The sequence below is a fragment of the Podarcis vaucheri genome, assembly GCF_965113315.1.
Source record: "Podarcis vaucheri genome assembly, chromosome: 15".
Lineage (NCBI taxonomy): Eukaryota > Metazoa > Chordata > Lepidosauria > Squamata > Lacertidae > Podarcis > Podarcis vaucheri.
Genome location: NC_138753.1, coordinates 10847204 through 10866944, shown reverse-complemented (window position 1 = coordinate 10866944; position 19741 = coordinate 10847204). Strand labels below are relative to the sequence as shown.

The window sequence follows — 19741 nt, the reverse complement described above, 5'->3', positions numbered from 1 at the left end:
AAACCATTGATTTTGGTGCTCCACTGGTGAAATAAAAGAGGCCCCCGTTCCAGCCCTCTGAAAATAACCACACTCACCACCCTAATAGGCCAACTGGATCTTTGGCGTGGGGGCGAATGGAGTCTGCTATTGAGGTTCAACCATAGGAGAGACAGGTCAAGATGGTGCTACTGCTATATGGCCAGTGGAGGGTTGCCATTTGTATCTAGAATTATGGTTCAACAGCAAAAATACAACATTGGTGCCTATTTGATGAATGGTGTGTCTATGTGTGGGAGAAAGCTTTGTGAACAGACCTGTGCTGCAATTATTACAATTTTGATCTTACCTGACAAGGGTGAATCATGCATCAAAGTGATGCAAAATTCATGAAATGGGGTGCAACTGCAATAAAAAGAACAGAGTATTCAAAAGCTGAACAATTGAGTGGATACATAGTAGCAAAGATGATCCTGGTATGGGGTGGAATTTGGCCCAAGACTTACCCTGTGCACTGGTGGTGTGGATGAGCATTGATTCAGATAGCAGGTAGTTTACCTCTCCATGAATGGAACAAGGTCCCTGCACCATTGGAAAGGCATCCTTGCCTCATCATGACCCCAGAGTCCAGCCATCAGTCAAGACTCTTGTGTCAAAGACTGCATGGTCTCCAGCTAAGGAGCAAGACCACATTCAGGGTTCTCAGCCTGCTGATAGAGGTCAGAAGACCACTGAGCCTGAGGCTGGTGGGTGGGAGACCCTATAAGAACTGCCAGGACTACCGTGGCCTGTAAAGTCAGAGCCTGGACGCTCACTGGTGGCTTCCGCTGAGTCAGAGGAACCAAATGCCTCCCACAGGACCCGACTGGTCCAGCAGGGTAGAGAAGGCACCAGACAGGAAGCTAGGGAACACAAGAGTAGTGTCCATCTTCAGGGCAGAGAGTTGACCCTTTGGGAACTGAAAGTTAGCCACAAAGGGTTGGGCCTGGGAGAGGTAGTCTGGGGAAAAGAGGCTCACAAGGGCTCTGTCTGCTCTCAACCTTTGTCACTTGGAGCTGTCCATAGTGCTGTAGCTCCTGACCTGCCTTGCCCCTCACGATCAGGCATCTGACCTGATCCAAACCCCCCATATACAGTGGTACCTCAGGTTACATACACTCCAGGTTACATACGCTTCAGGTTACAGACTCTGCTAATCCAGAAATAGTACCTCAGGATGAGAACAGAAATCGTGCAGCAGTGGCACAGCGGCAGCAGGAGGCCCCATTAGCTAAAGTGGTGCTTCAGGTTAAGAACAATTTCAGGTTAAGAACAGACCTCCAGAACGAATTAAGTTCTTAACCCGAGGTACCACTGTACTCATCCCTGTCAGTTGATGCTTCTGCTCAGCATGTTACGGGGTAAGAGCAGAGGATAAAAGAAAAAGACCATACAGCAAATCTGCAAGTCCTATTTTTTTAAAAAAATACATTTTACCGTATTTCCTGCAATTATCCTGAAGGGGTTCACAATGAAACACTACAAAAAATTCAATAGGAACAATAAATTCAGATCAGTTACATTCAATGTGAGAAAAGACTCTGTGACTTGAAAATAGAGACAATGCTTTTGTAACCCACAGAAATCTTTAATAAAAACAAGGAACCCTAATAAATTCAACTGCAGCTGAGGCCACATTCACGCCATAGATTTAAAGCACTTTGGTACCACTGAAAACAGTCATGGCTTCCACCCCCCCAAAAAAGAGAATTCTGGGAACTGTAATTTGCTATGGGTGCTGAGAGGAGACCCCTATTCCTCTCCTGAGATACCTGTGATGAGGGGTTGATGGTTGAACCACTCTTGGAAGTGTAGCTCTGGAGGGGAATGTGGTGGTGTGGGGGGGTCTCCTAAAGGTGTTACTCCCCTCACAAAGCTACAATTCTGAAGTGCTTCAGCAGCCAGTCAGTGGAACACTGGGAATTGTAGTGTCATAACACCTGTCACCCTCCTTACAAACTGCAATTCCCAGGATGCTTTGGGTGAAGGAAGCCATGGCTGGTCAAAGTGGCATCATAGTGCTTCAAATGTATGGTGTGAATGTGGCCAGTCAGGTTAACCTCATTAACAACCAGCAAAAGCCTGGGATTAGAAGTCAGTTTTCAGCAAGCACTGATAACCAAGAACAGTAGGCGCTTTGGTAAAAGGCTCCTGCTTCTTCTTTGCAACTTGGCAAAAACAGTACCCTTTGTTTCATAGTATTAATGGCAACCCTAGACTCCCGCCCCCCGCCCCCCACATTACATTGGTTATATTTTTTTTTTCTGCAGGCTTTGCAAAACTAAAAAACACTTTGTAATCCCTCCCTTTTATCCAGAACAGATTGCAGTTTTAAGCAGAGGGCCATAAACTGCAGGTTCAAAGAAAACTAAAGTGAATTAGCATAAAACGCTGGAATTCTCATTTAGCCAAACAGCAAGGCAGTTGCTCTGCCAGCAATTTTATGAGGGTTCTTTGGGTTGAGGGGTGGGGGAGTTTTAAAATGGAAACAAAGATGAAAAGAGTTGAGCAATCATGCCCCGCTTCCCGGTTTCCCACTTGGGAATCCTTAGATAGCTCAGTGTGGCTGATACTTTCAGGCTCAAGGCCCTTCCACTGCAGCCCGATCAGACAAAAGTGCAGATGGTTGTTTAAAGCACCCTCACAGGATATCAGACCCTTCAAGTGTCCCTATTTTCCAGTGACAGTCACGGATTTACAGAAGCCGTCCCAGTTTCTGATTCGATCCCAGATTGTCCCACTTTTCCTTTTGTTGTCGTTTACTTTAGTCCGACTCTTCGTGACCCTATGGACCACAGCTCGCCAGGCACTCCTGTCTTCCACTGCCTCCCGCAGCTTGGTCAAACTCATGTTGGTCGCTTCTATAACACTGTCCAACCATCTCATCCTCTGTCAGCCCCTTCTCCTTGTGCCCTACATCTTTCCCAACATCAGGGTCTTTTCCAGAGAGTCTTCTTTTCTGATGAGGTGGCCAAAGTATTGGAGCCTCAGCTTCAGGATCTGTCCTTCCAGTGAGCACTCATGGCTGATTTCCTTAAGAATGGAGAGGTTTGATCTTCTTGCAGTCCATGGGACTCTCAAGAGTCTCCTCTAGCACCATAATTCAAAAGCATCAATTCTTCGGTGATCAGCCTTCTTTAGGACGCTCCTATTTCCATTGGAGAAATGAGGGAGAGTATGGTAGGATGTCCCTATTTTCATCAGAGGGTATGGAGTTATGCGACCCCTGAGCCAAGGAGATAAGTAACTCTACAACCTTTTGAAGAAATTTGAAGGCAGCCCTATATAGGGAAGTTTTAAAATGCTTAATGTTTTTTATATTTTTTATATATGTTGAAAGCCGTCCAGAGTGACTGGGACAACCCAGCCAGATGGGTGGGGTATAAATAATAAAATTACTACTACTACTACTATGGAACAGGACATCCCTATTTTCATCAAAGAAATGTTGGAGGGTATGGGCCATTGCAGAGTCATAAAATGTGTAGTAAATGGCATCCAATGTGATCCAGGTGCTGGGCAACTTCTGTGTGAAAAAGGGTTGCTTCTATACTTACCGGAGTGAGGAGACATAACAGAAATTTATAAAAGCATGCATGGTATGAGGAAAGACTCCCCATGTTATTTCATGCGATTAGAACCTAGGAATGCTGGATGGTGGGAAATTCAGCACAGGCAAAAGAAAGGGCTTCTTCACATTGTGCGTGGCTTTCAGATGTGGCTTAGCTAGTTATTTCAAACTTTGCATCGCCTTGAGATATGTGTGGGTGCTGGTGAATGAATAAAAATAATGATAATAATCGTTGTGCTATTGCAAGATGCTCTAGCTTGGGTGGCTTTTAAAAAGAGCATTAGACAAATTCATGAAGAGCATAAGGCAACAATAAGGGATGCTGGTTGCGAAGAAGAGGAAGGACTTGCTGGGGAACAGGTGCAGGAAAGCATTATTAGGCACATAAATAAAAATTGCACCCCCCCCCCAGGAAACTGACAACCATCTTGCTGTGGCTGTTGATTGAATCAAGCATGTTTTGATGCACATAGAATCCTCTCTCTCTCTCTCTCTCTCTCTCTCTCTCTCTCCACACACACACACATGTTGTACACCTGATCTGGCTGAGTACTGGATCCCAAAGTGAATTGGGCAGATTCAGGGGGATCTGAGCTTTGGACAGATTGGGATGAGACAACCCTGGGTCACATTGGTCCACCAGACTCGCAGGGGTCAGCAAACATTTTCAGTTGGGGCCTGGTCCACTGTCCCTCAGACCTTGTGGGGGGCCGGACTATATTTTAGGGGGGAAAATACATGAATTCCTATGCCCCACAAATAACTCAGAGATGCATTTTAAATAAAAGGACACATTCTACTCATGTAAAAACACGCTGATTCCTGGACTGTCTGCAGGCCAGATTGAGAAGGTGATTGGGCCGGATCCAGCCCCTGGGCCTTAATTTGCCTACCCATGCGCCAGAGTGATGCATGGCTGTTAGAAGGCAGGGCCTCTGGCAGCAAGTAGGAAAATAGAATAATAAAAATGTAGAGTTGGAAATGACTCTGAGGGTCATCTAGTCCAACCTCCTGCAATGCAGGAATCTCAGCTAGAGCATCCATGACAGATGGGCATCCAACCTCTGCTTAAAAACCTCCCAGGGAGGAGCAGTGGCGTAGCGTGGGGGGTGCCAGGGGTGCCGGCCGCACCAGGCGCAACATTTGGGGGGGCGCGCCCGCTGCCTCTGGAGTCGCCGAAGAGCCTCGGGCGCAGGCTGTAGCGGAGCCGCATGTCTCGCGGAACCGCCGAGCTGTGCGCGCGTCCGGGCTGAAGGCGCCCGGCAGGCAGCGGCTCTCAGCGCTCGCCGCGGAGGACGCGCCAGGCAGCCCCTCCTCACAGCCCCGCCTCCGCCGGTGCTGCTGCAGCTGCTGGGCCGTTGCATTTTCCTCGCCTCTCTGCCCCCCTCCTCCTCCGGGCAAGCGGCGTCGTTTGGGCGGCAGCGCAAGCGGCAACTTGCAGGTTAGGGGTTAGGGGGGGCGCAAGTTACTTGTCTTGCCCCGGGTTAGGGGGCGCAAATTACTTGCGTTGCCCCGGGTGCTGACAACTCACGCTACGCCACTGGGGAGGAGAGTCCACAACCTCCGGAGGGAGTCTGTTCCACTGTCAAACAGCTCTTATGGTCAGAAAGTTCTTCCTGAGTCAGAATCTCCTTTCTTGTAACTTGAATCCATTCATTTGGGTCCTACTCTCCGGAGAAGAAGAAAGCAAGCTTGTTCCATCTTCCATGTTACAGTCCTTGAGATATTTGAAGATGGTCATCATCTCTCCTCTCAGTCTCCTCCTTTCCAGGCTAAACATTCCTAACTCCCTCAACCATTCCTCATAAGGCCTGGTTTTCATGCCAAGAAGAGGCACACAACAGCCTTTTCAAAAGGCAGCCTGGGGCTGGTTGCAAAAGGGTTTTCAAAAAGCCCCATACTTTGACTATGGGCACCTGTTCCTGGCAGTAGAACAGGAGCACACAGCCAAACTGAGCAGGATTTAACATCCGACTCAACAGGTGGTGATCAGAGGGTGCAGTCTTGGGACCCTGAGGGAGTGCACAGATGAAGCAGATCCCAGCAGGGCTGAACCCTCTGCTCACCACTAGATCAGGCCCTGGATCAGATCTGGGGGTGGGGGTGCAGAGCCATATAAGATTCCCCTTTGCAGCATTTCAACAATATCCAGAAGCATATTTTCCATGGAAATAAACAGAAAGAACTGAAAGCTGATTTTGTATACCATTTTGAGGCTTTCCATCCTAACAATCTCAAGCGGAATATACATTTTATGAAATATATAAATTTATATATAAAGCTGTCAGCTGCTGAAAAATGCTCCAGAAATCCCTAAATGGATTTTAGAAATCCTCTTGAGCTAAACAGCATTTTTGAAAGGTGTGCAACTTGGAGCAGAGTAAGCCCACAGACCTACAAAGGTACAGACAGGAGAAACATGCTCATTCTTTAAATATGAACCCTCACCTTGTGGAAGGTGGTGAGGAACTATTCAGGGGAGGGGTTTTAAGAGTAACATCCCAACAGCAAAACAGCAACAGAGCTGGGCACGGAAAGGGATGCAGAACACCACATCAAACGGAGCTCTGATTACGGCTCTGTTAGATAACCAGCAAATCGCAGCATGGGGGCTTGAAGGAAATGAGCACTTGATAAATATTTTCCACAACAAAACACAATTGGTTTCAATGGGATCGTGCTCTGTTTCTCATTAGTTACCCTTCACTTGTTAGACAAGTTCCATATTTCACAGAAACCCCACTGTGATATATATCTATGTGGGGAAGAGCAGCGATCCATTTAACCGCGCGGTTGTTGATGTTTTCAGGCTCCTTCCTTTAAAATATATACATCTGTTTTGCCTCCCTTTCTCATGCCTCACCTTTCCTTCTCCCCTTAAGGAGACACCCGAGAAGAGTTTAAAAGCCAGGGTACCACTCCACCGTCCCTTTTGATGCTGAAGAGGTGCAAGAGGCCCCAAAGCCATTATCACAGCCTTGACAGGGTGCTGTAGTATCAAACCACATACAAAAAAGCACTCAGCTGACACGGGGGGGGCTAACTCTTCTTCCCACCCCACCCCCTACCCACTGCCTTTTCTTCCCCCCACAAGCAGCCTTTTTGTGCTCATTAAATGCAACCTTATCTCTGAAATGACGAGTGCACCTAATCTCGTTTTCTGACAAGCAATTCTGACAGCACCTTCCTTTTGATTCTGAAGACACGTAGCTAGACATATATTAATCTGTCAGTCACAGCCCCCTAGGAAAGACAGGGGTAGGGGAGGCAGGAGGGGGGGAGAGAGAGAGATAGAAAGAAAAAGAGAGAGGAGTATTTGTCAAAATGAGAGACACACACACACAAAAAGGAGACAGTCAGCTCCAGTATAGACAGATCTCTGTGTATTCCGCACACAGATTCAAAACATCAAATCCTGGACCAAAGATGGCCATCATTTATGGGTATTCCATAAGGGAGTTACTGGTCTTGAGGACCATAAGTTTTCCTTCCAGACATTCAGAGCACTAGTTTATGATAGAACTGGAGTCTGGGGGCCCCCAGACATGAATAAACTCTCTGCTTTGCCACATAACACTCAGTTACTTCCAGTTGGGTCAATCGGGCCCATTTGGGTTGAGACACCTTTAGGTTGGGCTGCCTGGAGGCAATGAGTGTTGCATGGGAAAGCTGTCTCACTGGTGTGTATGATGCAGACATCATGCTGGGTGAGCAGCATCCAGCAGGATCGAGCCCTCTGCTCACTAACTGCTAAGCAGAGCACTCAATCCAGAGGGCTGCCCCTTTGCTAGCGTGTGAAGCCGGCCTGAACCCTTCTGTGTTGGGCTTGAGTTTGCAACATCGCCTGTCCCCCTTCCCCTCCTGGCCAATTGTTGAACTTGGGTTTAAAACTAATGAAACAGAAGCCCTATCCCTAAAACTGATTTGGAACCAGATCCAGGCTACATCCTGGATGGGTTGGGTGTTTCCTGGGTCCTGTCAGGGAGGAGACTGTGCGCAGGACTAGTAGTAATGGTTTAGGCAGTGGTGACCTGCAGGAAGGCTTCTGGAGCCAGATCCCAGGGTCCCATTTAGCAGAATAAGCAGGAGGGCCCTCAATACATAGCTCAATTGGTTAGAGCGAGGTGCTGTTAATGCCAAGGTTGCAAGTTCAATCCCTGTGTAGGACAGCTGCATATTCTGCAGCACAGGGGGTTTCACTAAAGGGTCATTGGTTTAAATTCAGTTCTCAACATTTATGTGGCAAGATGTGATTGGGAATATTTTTAATCCCTGTGGAAATTGGGTGTTTTTTTTAAAAAAAATTAAGAGCTTCGGATTACTTCACCTCACCTAGCCTCACCTCAAAGGGCCTCTGCTTCTTTCCAAATATGCCCACCTCACCTTGGGAATCAGGCAAAGCAGTTGTACAGCCCTAGGTCACCCCACACCTTAAAATACATTTTCCTGTCGTCAGGAAACACGGGATCTTTCCCCCTGGGAGCTGTAGTTCATCATCCCACACCAATTTTAAATTCCCAGCACATAACACTTCCCATGATTGTATATCAACGGGGAACAGGTGGAGAGGGTGGCGGAATTCAGGTTTTTGGGAGTGACTATGGATCAGGGCATGACTTGGAGCGCAAATACCACTGCTCTGGTGAAGAAGGCCCAGCAGAGAATTTATTTCCTCAGACTTTTAAAAAAGAACAATCTGAGTGAGAGACTGCTGGTGTCCTTCTACCGAGGCTCCATAGAGAGCATACTTACATACTGTATTTGTGCTTGGTTCTCCAGTTGTACAGCTAGGGAGAGGAAGGTGCTCCAGAAGGTCATAACCACAGCCCAAAGGATTATTGGTCACCCTCTCCCACCTTTGGAAGAACTGTACGGTTCCCGTTGCCTTAGGAAAGCAAACAACATCCTGCAGGATCCATCTCACCCGGGATACAGTCTGTTTGCACTGCTGCCTTCTGGCAGGAGGTATAGAAACATCAAGTCAAGGACAAATAGACTAAAAAACAGTTTCTATCCAAGAGCTGTGGCCTTTTTGAATGCTGTAACTCGATAGTGAGACCTGGGAGTTTGTGATGGGTGTGGGTGTGGTTGGAAGGTGGTTTGTTTGGTTGTTGCTGTTGTTTTGCTTTTGTTGTTTTTAAGGGATGGCATCCAATTTCGTTGCACTTGTGCAATGTTGCACTAGTGTAATGACAATAAAGAATCTATCTATCTATCTATCTATGATTGTTTGGGGGAAGCCATGTTTCTTAAACCTGTTTCAAATATGTGGTGTAGATGTGAAGCACAAAGAGAATCTATTATCCACTGCAAAGCAGTTCCATTTCCCATGTAATGCAAACATTAAGCTCTTGTTCGGTGGTGAAACACAAAGTAGGTCTCCCATCTGCACTCTGATACATTTCCTAAAACAATGCTTTCATGAGAAAGATGGGAACAATTAAAGTTTGCACGGCCACATAATGTAGACCCTGTTAGGGGGTTCGGGGTTCGGTTTTCTTAAGGAGTCAAAACAATCTGATTCTTTGCAGGGCGCACACCCCAGCCAAACTAAAACAGTTTTAAACGTAGAGTTGGAACAAGTCTTGTGAGACTTTGGTGGTTGGAAGTTGGGGGCTCAAGGCAGGAAATTGAGAGCAAAAACATCCCCAACCTATAAGAGGGCCAGATAAGCCTTGCCAATGCAGCACCCTGTTTTCACAGAGGCCAATGGGAAAACCACAAGCAGAACATGGGTGCAACAGCACCCTCCCCACCTGAGGTTCCCTGCAATTGGTACTCAGAGGCATATTGCCTCCAGCAGTGGTGTTTGAATGTGGTTGTCCGAATTCTGGGGCAGATCTCCAGCAAGGCGAGCCCACGACTCTTAAATTTAATAAAGTAATTTAGAATTTATTAAAGTTTACTTGCAGGTTTGCCTTACCCTGTATGTGCCCACTCAGCTACTTCAGTTGTAAGAAATCAATTTCTTTTTGGCAGCACCTACACTTTGGAGGGACGCGGGTGGCGCTGTGGGTTAAACCACTGAGCCTAGGGCTTGCTGATCGGAAGGTTGGCAATTCAAATCTCCGCAACAGGGTGAGCTCCCGTTGCTCGGTCCCTGCTCCTGCCAAGCTAGCAGTTCGAAAGCACATCAGAGTGCAAGTAGATAAATAGGTACCGCTCCGGCGGGAAGGTAAACGGCGTTTCCGTGCGCTGCTCTGGTTCGCCAGAAGCAACTTAGTTATGCTGGCCACATGACCCGGAAGCTGTACACCGGCTCCCTCGGCCAATAAAGCGAGATGAGCACCGCAACCCCAGAGTCGGCCACGACTGGACCTAATGGTCAGGGGTCCCTTAACCTTTACCTTACACTTTGGAACTCCCTGCCTATTGACACCAGGCAAACACTTCCCCTGCACTCTTTTCAGTGCCTGCTTGAAGCATACTTGCTTAGGCAAGCCTATCCGCAGATGTAGATGTGGCTGCAGTTATTTATTCATTTTTACCGGCAATTTAATTTAACTTTAAATATGTTTAATTGCTTTAAACTATTTTTATTGGTTATTTTACCGGCAGTTTAATTTAACTTTAAATATATTTAATTGCTTTAAACTATTTTTATTGGTTATTTTTTATTGTAAACCAGGTTTTACTACACTCAAGCAGTATAAAAATTTTGTTAAATAAATAACTGCACTATACATTTAAAGCAGTATCATACCGCTCAAGAGTCATGTCATGGCTTCCCTCAAAGAATCTTGGGAACTGTAGTTTGCTAGGGGTACTGAGAGTTCTTAGGAGATTCCATTCGCCTCACAGAGTGACAGTTGTCAGAGTGGTTTAATGACAAAACCCTCTTCCCAGGGAACTCAGGGAATTGCAGCTCTGTGAAGGGAATAGGGGCCTATCCATTCTGAAGGAAATCAGCCCCGAGTGCTCACTGGAAGGACAGATCCTGAAGCTGAGGCTCCAATACTTTGGCCACCTCATGAGAAGAGAAGACTCCCTGGAAAAAAACACTGATGTTGGGAAAGATGGAGGGCACAAGGAGAAGGGGACAAGATGGTTGGACAGTGTTCTCGAAGCTACCAGCATGAGTTTGACCAAACTGCGGGAGGCAGTGGAAGACAGGAGTGCCTGGCGTGCTCTGGTCCATGGGGTCACGAAGAGTCAGACATGACTAAATGACTAAACAACAAAACAACAACAAGGGCTCTCTCCCCTAAGGGACATGGATGGCGCTGTGGATTAAACCACAGAGCCTAGGGCTTGCCAAGCAGAAGGTCGGCGGTTTGAATCCCCGTGATGGGGTGAATTCCTGTTGCTCAGTCCCTGCTTCTGCCAACCTAGCAGTTCGAAAGCACATCAAAGTGCAAGTAGATAAATAGGTACCGCTCCGGCGGGAAGGTAAACAGCATTTTCATGTGCTGCTCTGGTTCACCAAAAGTGGCTTAGTCATGCTGGCCACATGACCCGGAAGCTGTACACCGGCTCCCTCGGCCAGTAAAGTGAGATGAACGCTGCAACCCCAGTGTCGTCCGCAACTGGGCCTAATGGTCAGGGGTCCCTTTACCTTTAAGGGCTCTCAGCACCCATCAGGGGTGTCACTGAATCATAGAATTTTAGAGCTGGAAGGTACCCGAAGGGTCATCTAGTCCAACCCCCTGCAATGCAGGAATCACAGCCAAAGCATCCATGACAGATGGGCATCCAACCTCTGCTTTAAAATCTCCCAGGGAGGAGAGTCCAACACTTCTCGTGGGAGTCTGTTCCACTGTCAAACAGTTTTTACTGTCAAAAAGTTTTTCCGTATGTTTAGTTGGAATCTCCTTTCTTGTAATTTGAAGCCATTGGTTCAAGTCCTACCCACCAGAGCAGGAGAAAACAAGCATGCTCCCTCTTCCATGTGACAGCCCTTAAGATATTTGAAGATGGCTATCGTATCTCCTCTCAGTCCCCTCTTTTCCAGGCTAAACATGCCCAGCTCCTTCAAGGCTTGGTTTCCAGGCCCTTGATCATCTTGGTCACCCTCCTCTGTACACATTCCAGCTTGTCAACATCCTTCCTAAATTTTGGTGCCCAGAATTGGACACAGTGTTCCAGGTGTGTTCTGCCCAAGGCAGAATAGAGTAATCCTATTACTTTCTTTGATCTGGACACTATACGTACTTCTGGTGATGCATCCTAGAATGGTGTTTGGGTCAACTTGAATAAAATATGGAGGATGGGGAGGTAAACCATATGCCGTGTAATTGAACACATGTTGGGGCATTCCCACACCATTTGAATGGCAATGCCCATCAACTTGGGGGGGCAGCCCCTCAACTATTTTATGGGGGGGGCAAAGGGACCACAGCCCCTAGGAATTGGCTCCTATGGCACCCATAGAAAACTCTAGTTCCCAGGATTCATTGGTGTGTTGGGTGGCGGGGAAACCCAGAGTGTTCACGTGGTATTGTAGTGCTTTAAATGTAAAGTGTAGATGTGACAGCCTGGAGTGCTCAGTTGGGCAGAGCATGGTGCTGATAATGCCATGGATGCAGGTTTTACCCCCGTTTGTGACAGCTGCATATTCCTGCTTTGCGGGGGGGGGGGTTGGACTAGATGATCCTCAGGGTCCCTTCCAGTTCTTTGATGTACGTGGCCTTAGGTGCTTTTTGACTCAAAGACACTTGGGGTGTATCACTTCACTTCCTCAACCCACTTCTCCGGCTTGGGGGGCCGTTCTGCTAAATTATTTTCAGGGATTCGTCGCGGGGAGATTTTCTGCCACGCGGGCGCCAGCTGCCTTACAGTCATCCCGCCGGGAGCTGTTTCCAACGAAACTCCGGGCTGCAGCCGGACTGGGGAGGCGCGCGGCGCAGCCAAGCGGCGGAGGCGGGGAAGCGGGAGGCGGAGCCTGCGCCGGGGCGGAGCGGGCGGGCGAGGCGGCGCTGCTGGCTGGCGGTGGGAAAGCAGCCGTGCCAGATTGCGGAGCCGTCGGAGGGAGCGAGCGCGCGGCAGCCGGCGGACAGGCGCTGCTTTTTCCTCGGCGGCTTCTGCTCCGGAGCCCCAGGCCGTCCGGGGAGGGGGGAGCCTTCGCTTTGGGCCACGCTTTTGGACTTTCTGGATTATGGGATCGTTTCGCTGCCGGCGCGCCTCGCTGTCCATGGAATTCACTTGAAGCTGGGAGGGGGGCAGCTTGGAGAGGCGCTTTGTGTGCGCGAACAAGAGGCGGTGGATCTGCGAGCTCCCCGGCACCCTTTTCTCTTCCCTTCTGGAGGAGGAGAGGCAACCACACGGGAACAGTCGACGCCGCCGACGCCGCCGTCTTTGGGCGCCCGGAGCCTCTCCAAAGCGCGCGGTGCCAAAAGGGGTTCTTTGCGCCCTGGGCGCACATGCTTCCCTTTCTCTTGCCGGCTGGAATCTCCCAGCACGGCCCCTGATTTCCACCCCAGCCCCTCCTCTTCCTTAGCCGCTTTAGCCCTTCGGCGGCTTCTTCTTCCTCCCTAACCACCGAAGGACCGGCGATTACGCCCCCCACCCCACCCCGTAAAGCCACTCCGTCGCAACAACTCTTCCTCCCGGAATGGCCGTGCACTCTGGAAGACCTACAACAAGGAAAGGCTCGCTCTTGGATGGAATAGTTTGGTTTTTCTTTTGGGAATAAGCGTTTCTTCTGAGCAGACGGATCCGAGTTTGTCGGAGAATCAATCTCCACCACGCCCCTCTAAAAAACAAAACAAAACACCATGAACTTGGGGGCTGTCAATTGGGGTTAACCCTTTGCGCGATCAGGTAAATGGCCTCATGCAATTGCGCTCGGGGCAGAATTTGAACGACCCGCTAGGTGTGGTGCGTTTCTGTGTATCTGTGTGGATTGTACCTTTGCTTTCTTTCACGCACCGTTTGTGTCTGGTGAGAGGGAGGCTTACTTGGTTTAGTACAATTTGTGTGTGTGTGTGTGTGTGTGTATGGGGGCAGCGGCTTCCTGCATTGAAAGTTGCCCCCCAGACCTGCCACAAACCATGGTCTTGCGGAAGCTGTTGTTCCTGTGTTTCTCTCCCTTGTTTTCTTCTTGGAATCAGAATTCCTTGTGGCTAGCTCGCAGTCCACGCTGAAATGGCGCAAGTTGAAAGGATGGGGGATGTGCCCTTTTGCCCACCACCCTCAAGAAAAATATTCGTGGTGGTGGGGAGTGCTGGGCAGGTTTGTCCCACAGCCCCAAGCCTGTCATATCACCTCTGTCCCTTCCTCATCTAAAAGAAAACAAAGCCAACCCAATCCATCAGCGCAGAAGAGGGTGTCCTCTTCCGTTGGGAAAACAACAACAACAACCCGTTTGCTCTTGGAAGTCTGTTTGGGAACAGTGTTCCGGTATCTGGAGGGCTCTTGTTGAATAGATGAGCGAACAGTTTCCATGTCCTGGCTTACTGGCTTTTAAAATAATTGAAGGGAGACGCTTAATTTCTTGCTCTGTCCTGTTGTGCTTGAGCGTGGAACCTGGATTGGGAAGGTTTCGGAGACGGAATGAGTTTGACATCCGCAAATCTCTCTCTCTCTCCGTGATGGGCTTGGTGGTGTTTTCCTTTGGGTGAACTGTCCCCACCCTCAGTGTATATGGCATGCAGATCCTCATTATGATACCATATTGCTGCTGTTACATCCTGACTGAGGCTAGGCTGGCGTTGTGCATAAGGAATTAACTCCAAAGTGGTCCCCCTTCTTTCCTTTTCACTGGTGCTTGCCTATGGAAGGTACATAGCAATAAATAAATAAAGCGCTGTTGCACTCCCACCCAAAATAGTATTTCTCTTGCATCTCCACATAGCCCGTTAAGCACACTACTTTGTTATGGGGTGATCTCACTGCAGGCTTTCCTGCCGGGTGTGGGCACCTCTTTTCAAAATTTAGTTCATGGCTTTTCTTTCTTGCTGTTCCTCAGACCTGCTTTGATTTCAGCCAAGTTGCCTTATTGTCTGTTTTTCAGACCATGCCTGGACAATCCCCCTGGCACAGCGAAAAAGGGGTTGTTGTGGTTGCTGCTGCTGCTGCTACTTACGCCTTTTATCTTGCTTTACCTCCAAGAAATCCAGGGGGACACACAAAACACGCATTTCCTGTTGCTCCCTTCCCAGTCCTCACGATACCCCTGTGAGGTAGGTGAGGTTGAAAGAGAGGTACTGGCTGACCCAAGGTCTCCCAGTAAGCTTTGTGACTGAACAGTGATTTGAACCAAGGTCAAAATGTTCTCTTCCATACACCACAATGGCCTTCTTTTTTGACATTCACTTGGGCTGTGTGGATGGGTCATTTTCTCTCTCCAGAGACTGGATTATGGTATGGTAAAGTACCATCACCCTCAATATGTTGGCGTCCTTGCAGTGGTCTTGCAGTGAGATATATATACATATATCTCCTGACCTGCTGTGGGTCTCTTGGACCAGATATATGTCCACAGAACATGTTGTATGCCTTCTTTCGGGTCTCTAAAAACAACCAGAACTTCCATTGTCTCTGCTTTGCCTCCATCTGTGTGGTGTCGGAAGAATGGGGTGTCTGAGGAACGGAGAGGCTGCTTTCTTGCTCTCTGGGATGATGGTTAGGTTTGTGAAAAAATAGATCCCTGGGTTGGGAGGATGAATGGAAAAGCAGCTGGGTGTTAAACCTCCCCCCCTCCCCGTCCCCGTCCCCGTCTTGTGCTCATGGGCCGAGAGCAGGGAAAGAGGATCTCTGCGCACTCAGCTAATAGGTTGCAGCGTGCAGAGTCTCTGTTCTGCGAGGGCAGGCTTTCCTTGATGCAAAGCAGTCTCTCGGCCCCTAATTATGGCTTGGAGGATTCTCTCTCTCCCCCCCCCCCTTTAGGCGGGAGGTGGCTTGCGGTGGCTGGATCCCGCTTTCAAAAAGCCTTTCATGTCAGAGCTGATGTTTTTGCAAGTGCCTGGCCTTGGCTCATGCCAAGAAAGCAAAGCGCCAACCCCTTTTCTGTCTGGACAGGAAATATTTTTTGAGTAATACATCCCCCTGTATGGCAATAAATTCCTTGATGGAAGAGAGGAGGAACTGATTTTCCTTAGCCTGGAGGTTTGCTGACTTTTAACGTTTGGAGTCCAAGGGGAATGAAGGAGGGGGGTGCTTGGGAGCTAAAAGGTTTAACCTTAAAGGCAAGGAGAAAATGAAAGAGGGAGGGAGGGAGATGGTGGCTCCCTCCCCAAACTCATCTTTGTCCACACAATGTCTGTAGCCAGAAGAGCTGATGAGGCTTTTGTCAAAAGCGGGATTGGATTGAAGGCACTGCTGGGGGAGCAAGGGCCATAGCTTGGGGGTAGAACATCTGCCCCACATGAAGGAGGTCCCGGTTCAATCACCAGCATCTCCAGGTAGGACTGGGAGAGAGTCTGAAATCCTGGAGAGCTGCTGCCAGTCTGTGTAAGCAGCACTGAGCCAGATGGAGCCAATAGTCTGACTTAGGATGAGGCAGAGTCTTACGTTCCTTATCTCTATCTGTCGAGAGACTTGCTTGTCAAAATGTATTTGAACTTGGTGTTAGCGCATCTGAACACACTTGGCTCCCCAATGGCAAACAAGCGGGGTCCACGTTTTCCATCGCCTTTTGAAAGAAGGCCTTGAGAAGAAATGAAATTAAAGGGTCCCCCTCCTGCCACCTTGCAAAAGAGGCCCCGTTTATTGGTCATGAAATCCTACCCGTGTCAGAATCATAATTTCCCATCTGGAAAAAATGGCCTTTGATAAATGGAACTTTGCAGATCCCATTGCCTGTTCCTCTCCTGGAGAGAGTAAATTTCCTCCTCCTGCTGCTAATAAATTGATTTCCTGCCCATCATCCCCCATGCCTCTCCCTATTTATTTATTTTTGTATATAAAAAACTTCAGTTCATTTGAAAGTGGGACCCATTTGACACCTTCTTATCTTGGCTTTTCCAGCTTCTCTTTGCTGAAGAAAATAGGAAATCATTCAGTATAAAAGGACAGAGGTTTGCACTCTGCAATTTGACTAAAGGAGGAAATGAATCGGATCATTTGTAAGGAAGGCCCCAAATGCCTCCTGTCCCCCACCCCCTAAATAGTCCAAACAAAAGTTCAAGGCATGTGTCCTCTTTCCTCTCAGGTGTTCTTTCACCTCAATAATTTATTTCTTAAATGGTGTTGGGGAGCATGCTACTAAAAGTCGATAAGACTCTGAGCGCAATGTTGACGGAATATCTATTTTGTGTTGTGTTGTGATTTGCAAACATCCCAAGCAACCTCAGCAGTGGTATAGTGAAAGGGTTTCTGTCAGAGACTGCAGGAGTCTTCCATAGATAAATGATGTTTTTCTTAATTATTTGCTGTCATCGCAAACATGAGGGAGCTTTCCCCCCCTCCCCGAAGTAGGGTGGATGTGTTAAAGGCAAATTACCTTGTGCATTCAAAGTATCAAAATACTGTAACATAGTGTTTACGATAATAAACCTTCCTTTAAACTATTGAAAGTTGCAAATTAAATAGGGGAGGAATGAGCACACAACATGCTCTTAAAGCATTGTTTTGGATCTCTGGGGAAGATCTGGATTCGAACGCATGGCAGCGGGTGAAGCCAGTGTGGAAAGCTATTCTTTTGCACCACAGATCCGGTTGAATGGCAAGGTTAGGAAAGCAATGAGGAACCTCTCAAACTGGGTGAAACTGGGTGACTCCTCTCCTCTTGAAGGCAAACTTCTCTCTGGTTGATTTGCTTGGCTGTTCCGTAGGATGAATCTGTCTGCAGGTAATACACCCAACATTTGTAATGGGGGTTGGAATGTATTTTGTATTGCTGTGTCCTAAACACAAGGAGTTTTAATCTGCTGAAATCACTTCAGAATACTGGGACTAAAGCCTTAAAAACAACAACACACCAAATGAAGATTGACTAGTAAATAAAAACATTTTTGGTCTTTTCGGTAGGCTTTTCAATGATAAAGGATGCTATTCTGTGTAAATTTATTTCAGTGTAATCCCTGTTAGAACTTACCTATAAATTAACATGTGTAGGGTCAGCTGTAGAAACAAATAGCTAGTATTCCTGATGTTCACAAATGTATGAGTGTGGCTTTAATTTCTTCATACGCTACATATTAACGTTCAATTTAACTTACCATTTATCCATTGTTTGCAGATGCATAGAGCACAAATAGCTGGCTTTTGTCGAGTTCTTAATTTGTTTTTCACATGCACAAAGCTTTCTCTTTCTCTCACACTAATTGCTAGCAGGAAATCTTAATGGCTGGAATGGCATCTTTTCCCACTCATGAAAGCAATTTCCTATCCTATGAGCATATAGATGGTGGATCTTGACTGCAGCTATGCTTGTGAATCTCTTAGGCTTTGGATCATAATCTGGCGGCCGCAGAAGCCGTTAAATCTGAGCCCCACAATATACTACTCCCTGTCATATTTTGCATTAGTAAACATGTTCCATGGGTGAAATAAGAGGGTTCAAATGAGAAGGCAATTGTGAATTACAAGACTGGTTAGAAAGAAAGACTATATTCCTGTGGCTACAACTGTGGGAGCCTGCCATTTGGTGTGTACGCTTATTCTGCTGAAGAGAGCGGGACTCACTTTCAGAAAACATGCATAGGATTGCACTATGAAAGGGCTAGTCAGTGTGCTGTCTGGATTCCAACTCTTGCCAGTCCCAAGCAACATGGCTAATGGTCAGCGATGCCGGTCGTGGCTGAAGCTGCTGGGAATTATAGTCAAAACATTTACTGAGCACCAGGTTGGGGAAGACTGTGCTAACAAATTAGCTGGATGCCTGTCGTTTGGCAAAATATCCTAAAACGTGTGCGTTTGCGTATAGATTTGCTCAATGGAGACTGCTTTTCTCTTTTTATTGGGGGGGCGGCGTTGCTTTTCAGGAAGTCTTTAGAGAGATTTAAGAGGTAAGATTAGTGTTCAGGTGGCTTCCAGTCTGCTTGTATAATGTCGAACAGCAAATGAGCGCTCTTGTAAACAAAGCTCCGGAATGGCTGATTAAAACCATTCGTATTTTATTTCAAATTTGGCATCATGACTAAGAAACACACGCAATAGTATTTTTATTGTTATAACAGTAGTTATCAATTCAAGTGAGAAAAGTGGTTTTTCATCCTGCTTATTTTGTCCAAGATTAATGCATCATCGAGACAGTGGCAACGATCTGCGGCTTGGTCTGATAAAACATCCCACAGCAGTGATGGGTGTGCACAGCGATGTGATGTGCAGACGTTCTGAAATGTTCCAAGTTTGGTTAATGAACAGGTACTAAGGCAGAGATGGGAAAGCCATTGCTTTCCTATCGTTGGCCTAAGATGTCTTAAAGGAAGTCAAGGAGTTTGTATGGAGAACCCGTTGTGGTTGTTTGTGAGATCAGATTATCATCGGCGTGGAAATTTAAATCTGCGCTCAGTTGTGAGCAGGCTAAACATGCCTCTGTTTAACCTACTTCAGAGGGTGTGCCTTCAGATGGATAGCTTCCTGTATGCCTTCTCAGGTCTGCTTGGAGGGAACGGGATACAAATGATTATTGCCATATCTCTCTCAGATTGCAATGTGGTTTGTAATTGCTTAGAGTTCGTATTGTATTGAGAAAATACACACACACAATATATATGTTTGTGTGTGCGTGCATGTTGCTGCTGATTTGAATATGCAACAATTAAAAACAGACCTGCAGAAATATTCAGCGTTCTCTCCCTAAACCCCAGAAAACACAGCCAGATCTACTGTAGGAATTAAGACATGGCCAAATAGCACCATCTTCTGGACATTTAGGATTTGAGATCCATATTTCACTCTCCTCCACCAAAATTTATTTCTGTCCATAGCTGTTAATTTTTCCCTTTTCTTGCGAAGAATCCTATTCGGAATAAGGGAATTTCCATTAAAAAAAAAGGGAAACGTTGACAGCTATGTTTCTGTCTGTGACTTAAAATCTCTTTTTTGTGCCCTTGGAGTGTAAAACAATAAATATCCCCCCTCTACACTACCTTCATGTTGGTATATACTTGACTTAATGATCTAATGTGTATTTCTTTTCCATTGTTTTTTAGGTCTCCGACTCCTGTTCTGAAAAGTTGTTCAACACTGTTGCGAACAAAGGTAAGAGTATAATCTTCCCAGATCTGATTCCAGGCCTGCCTGCCTGCTGCATCACATCTTTGTATG

General features: G+C 47.2%; 1 protein-coding gene across 6 annotated transcripts in view; it reads left to right on the top strand.

The window, feature by feature from the left end:
• AUTS2 (activator of transcription and developmental regulator AUTS2) overlaps window positions 1–19741 on the top strand; it is a 679139-nt gene that overhangs the window by 597147 nt on the left and 62251 nt on the right. For all 6 annotated transcript variants that reach the window (XM_082201187.1, XM_082201185.1, XM_082201186.1 and 3 more), the window contains one exon: window positions 19627–19675. In XM_082201187.1, coding sequence (XP_082057313.1) covers window positions 19627–19675 — 49 coding nt within the window. The remainder of the gene's footprint in view (window positions 1–19626; window positions 19676–19741) is intronic.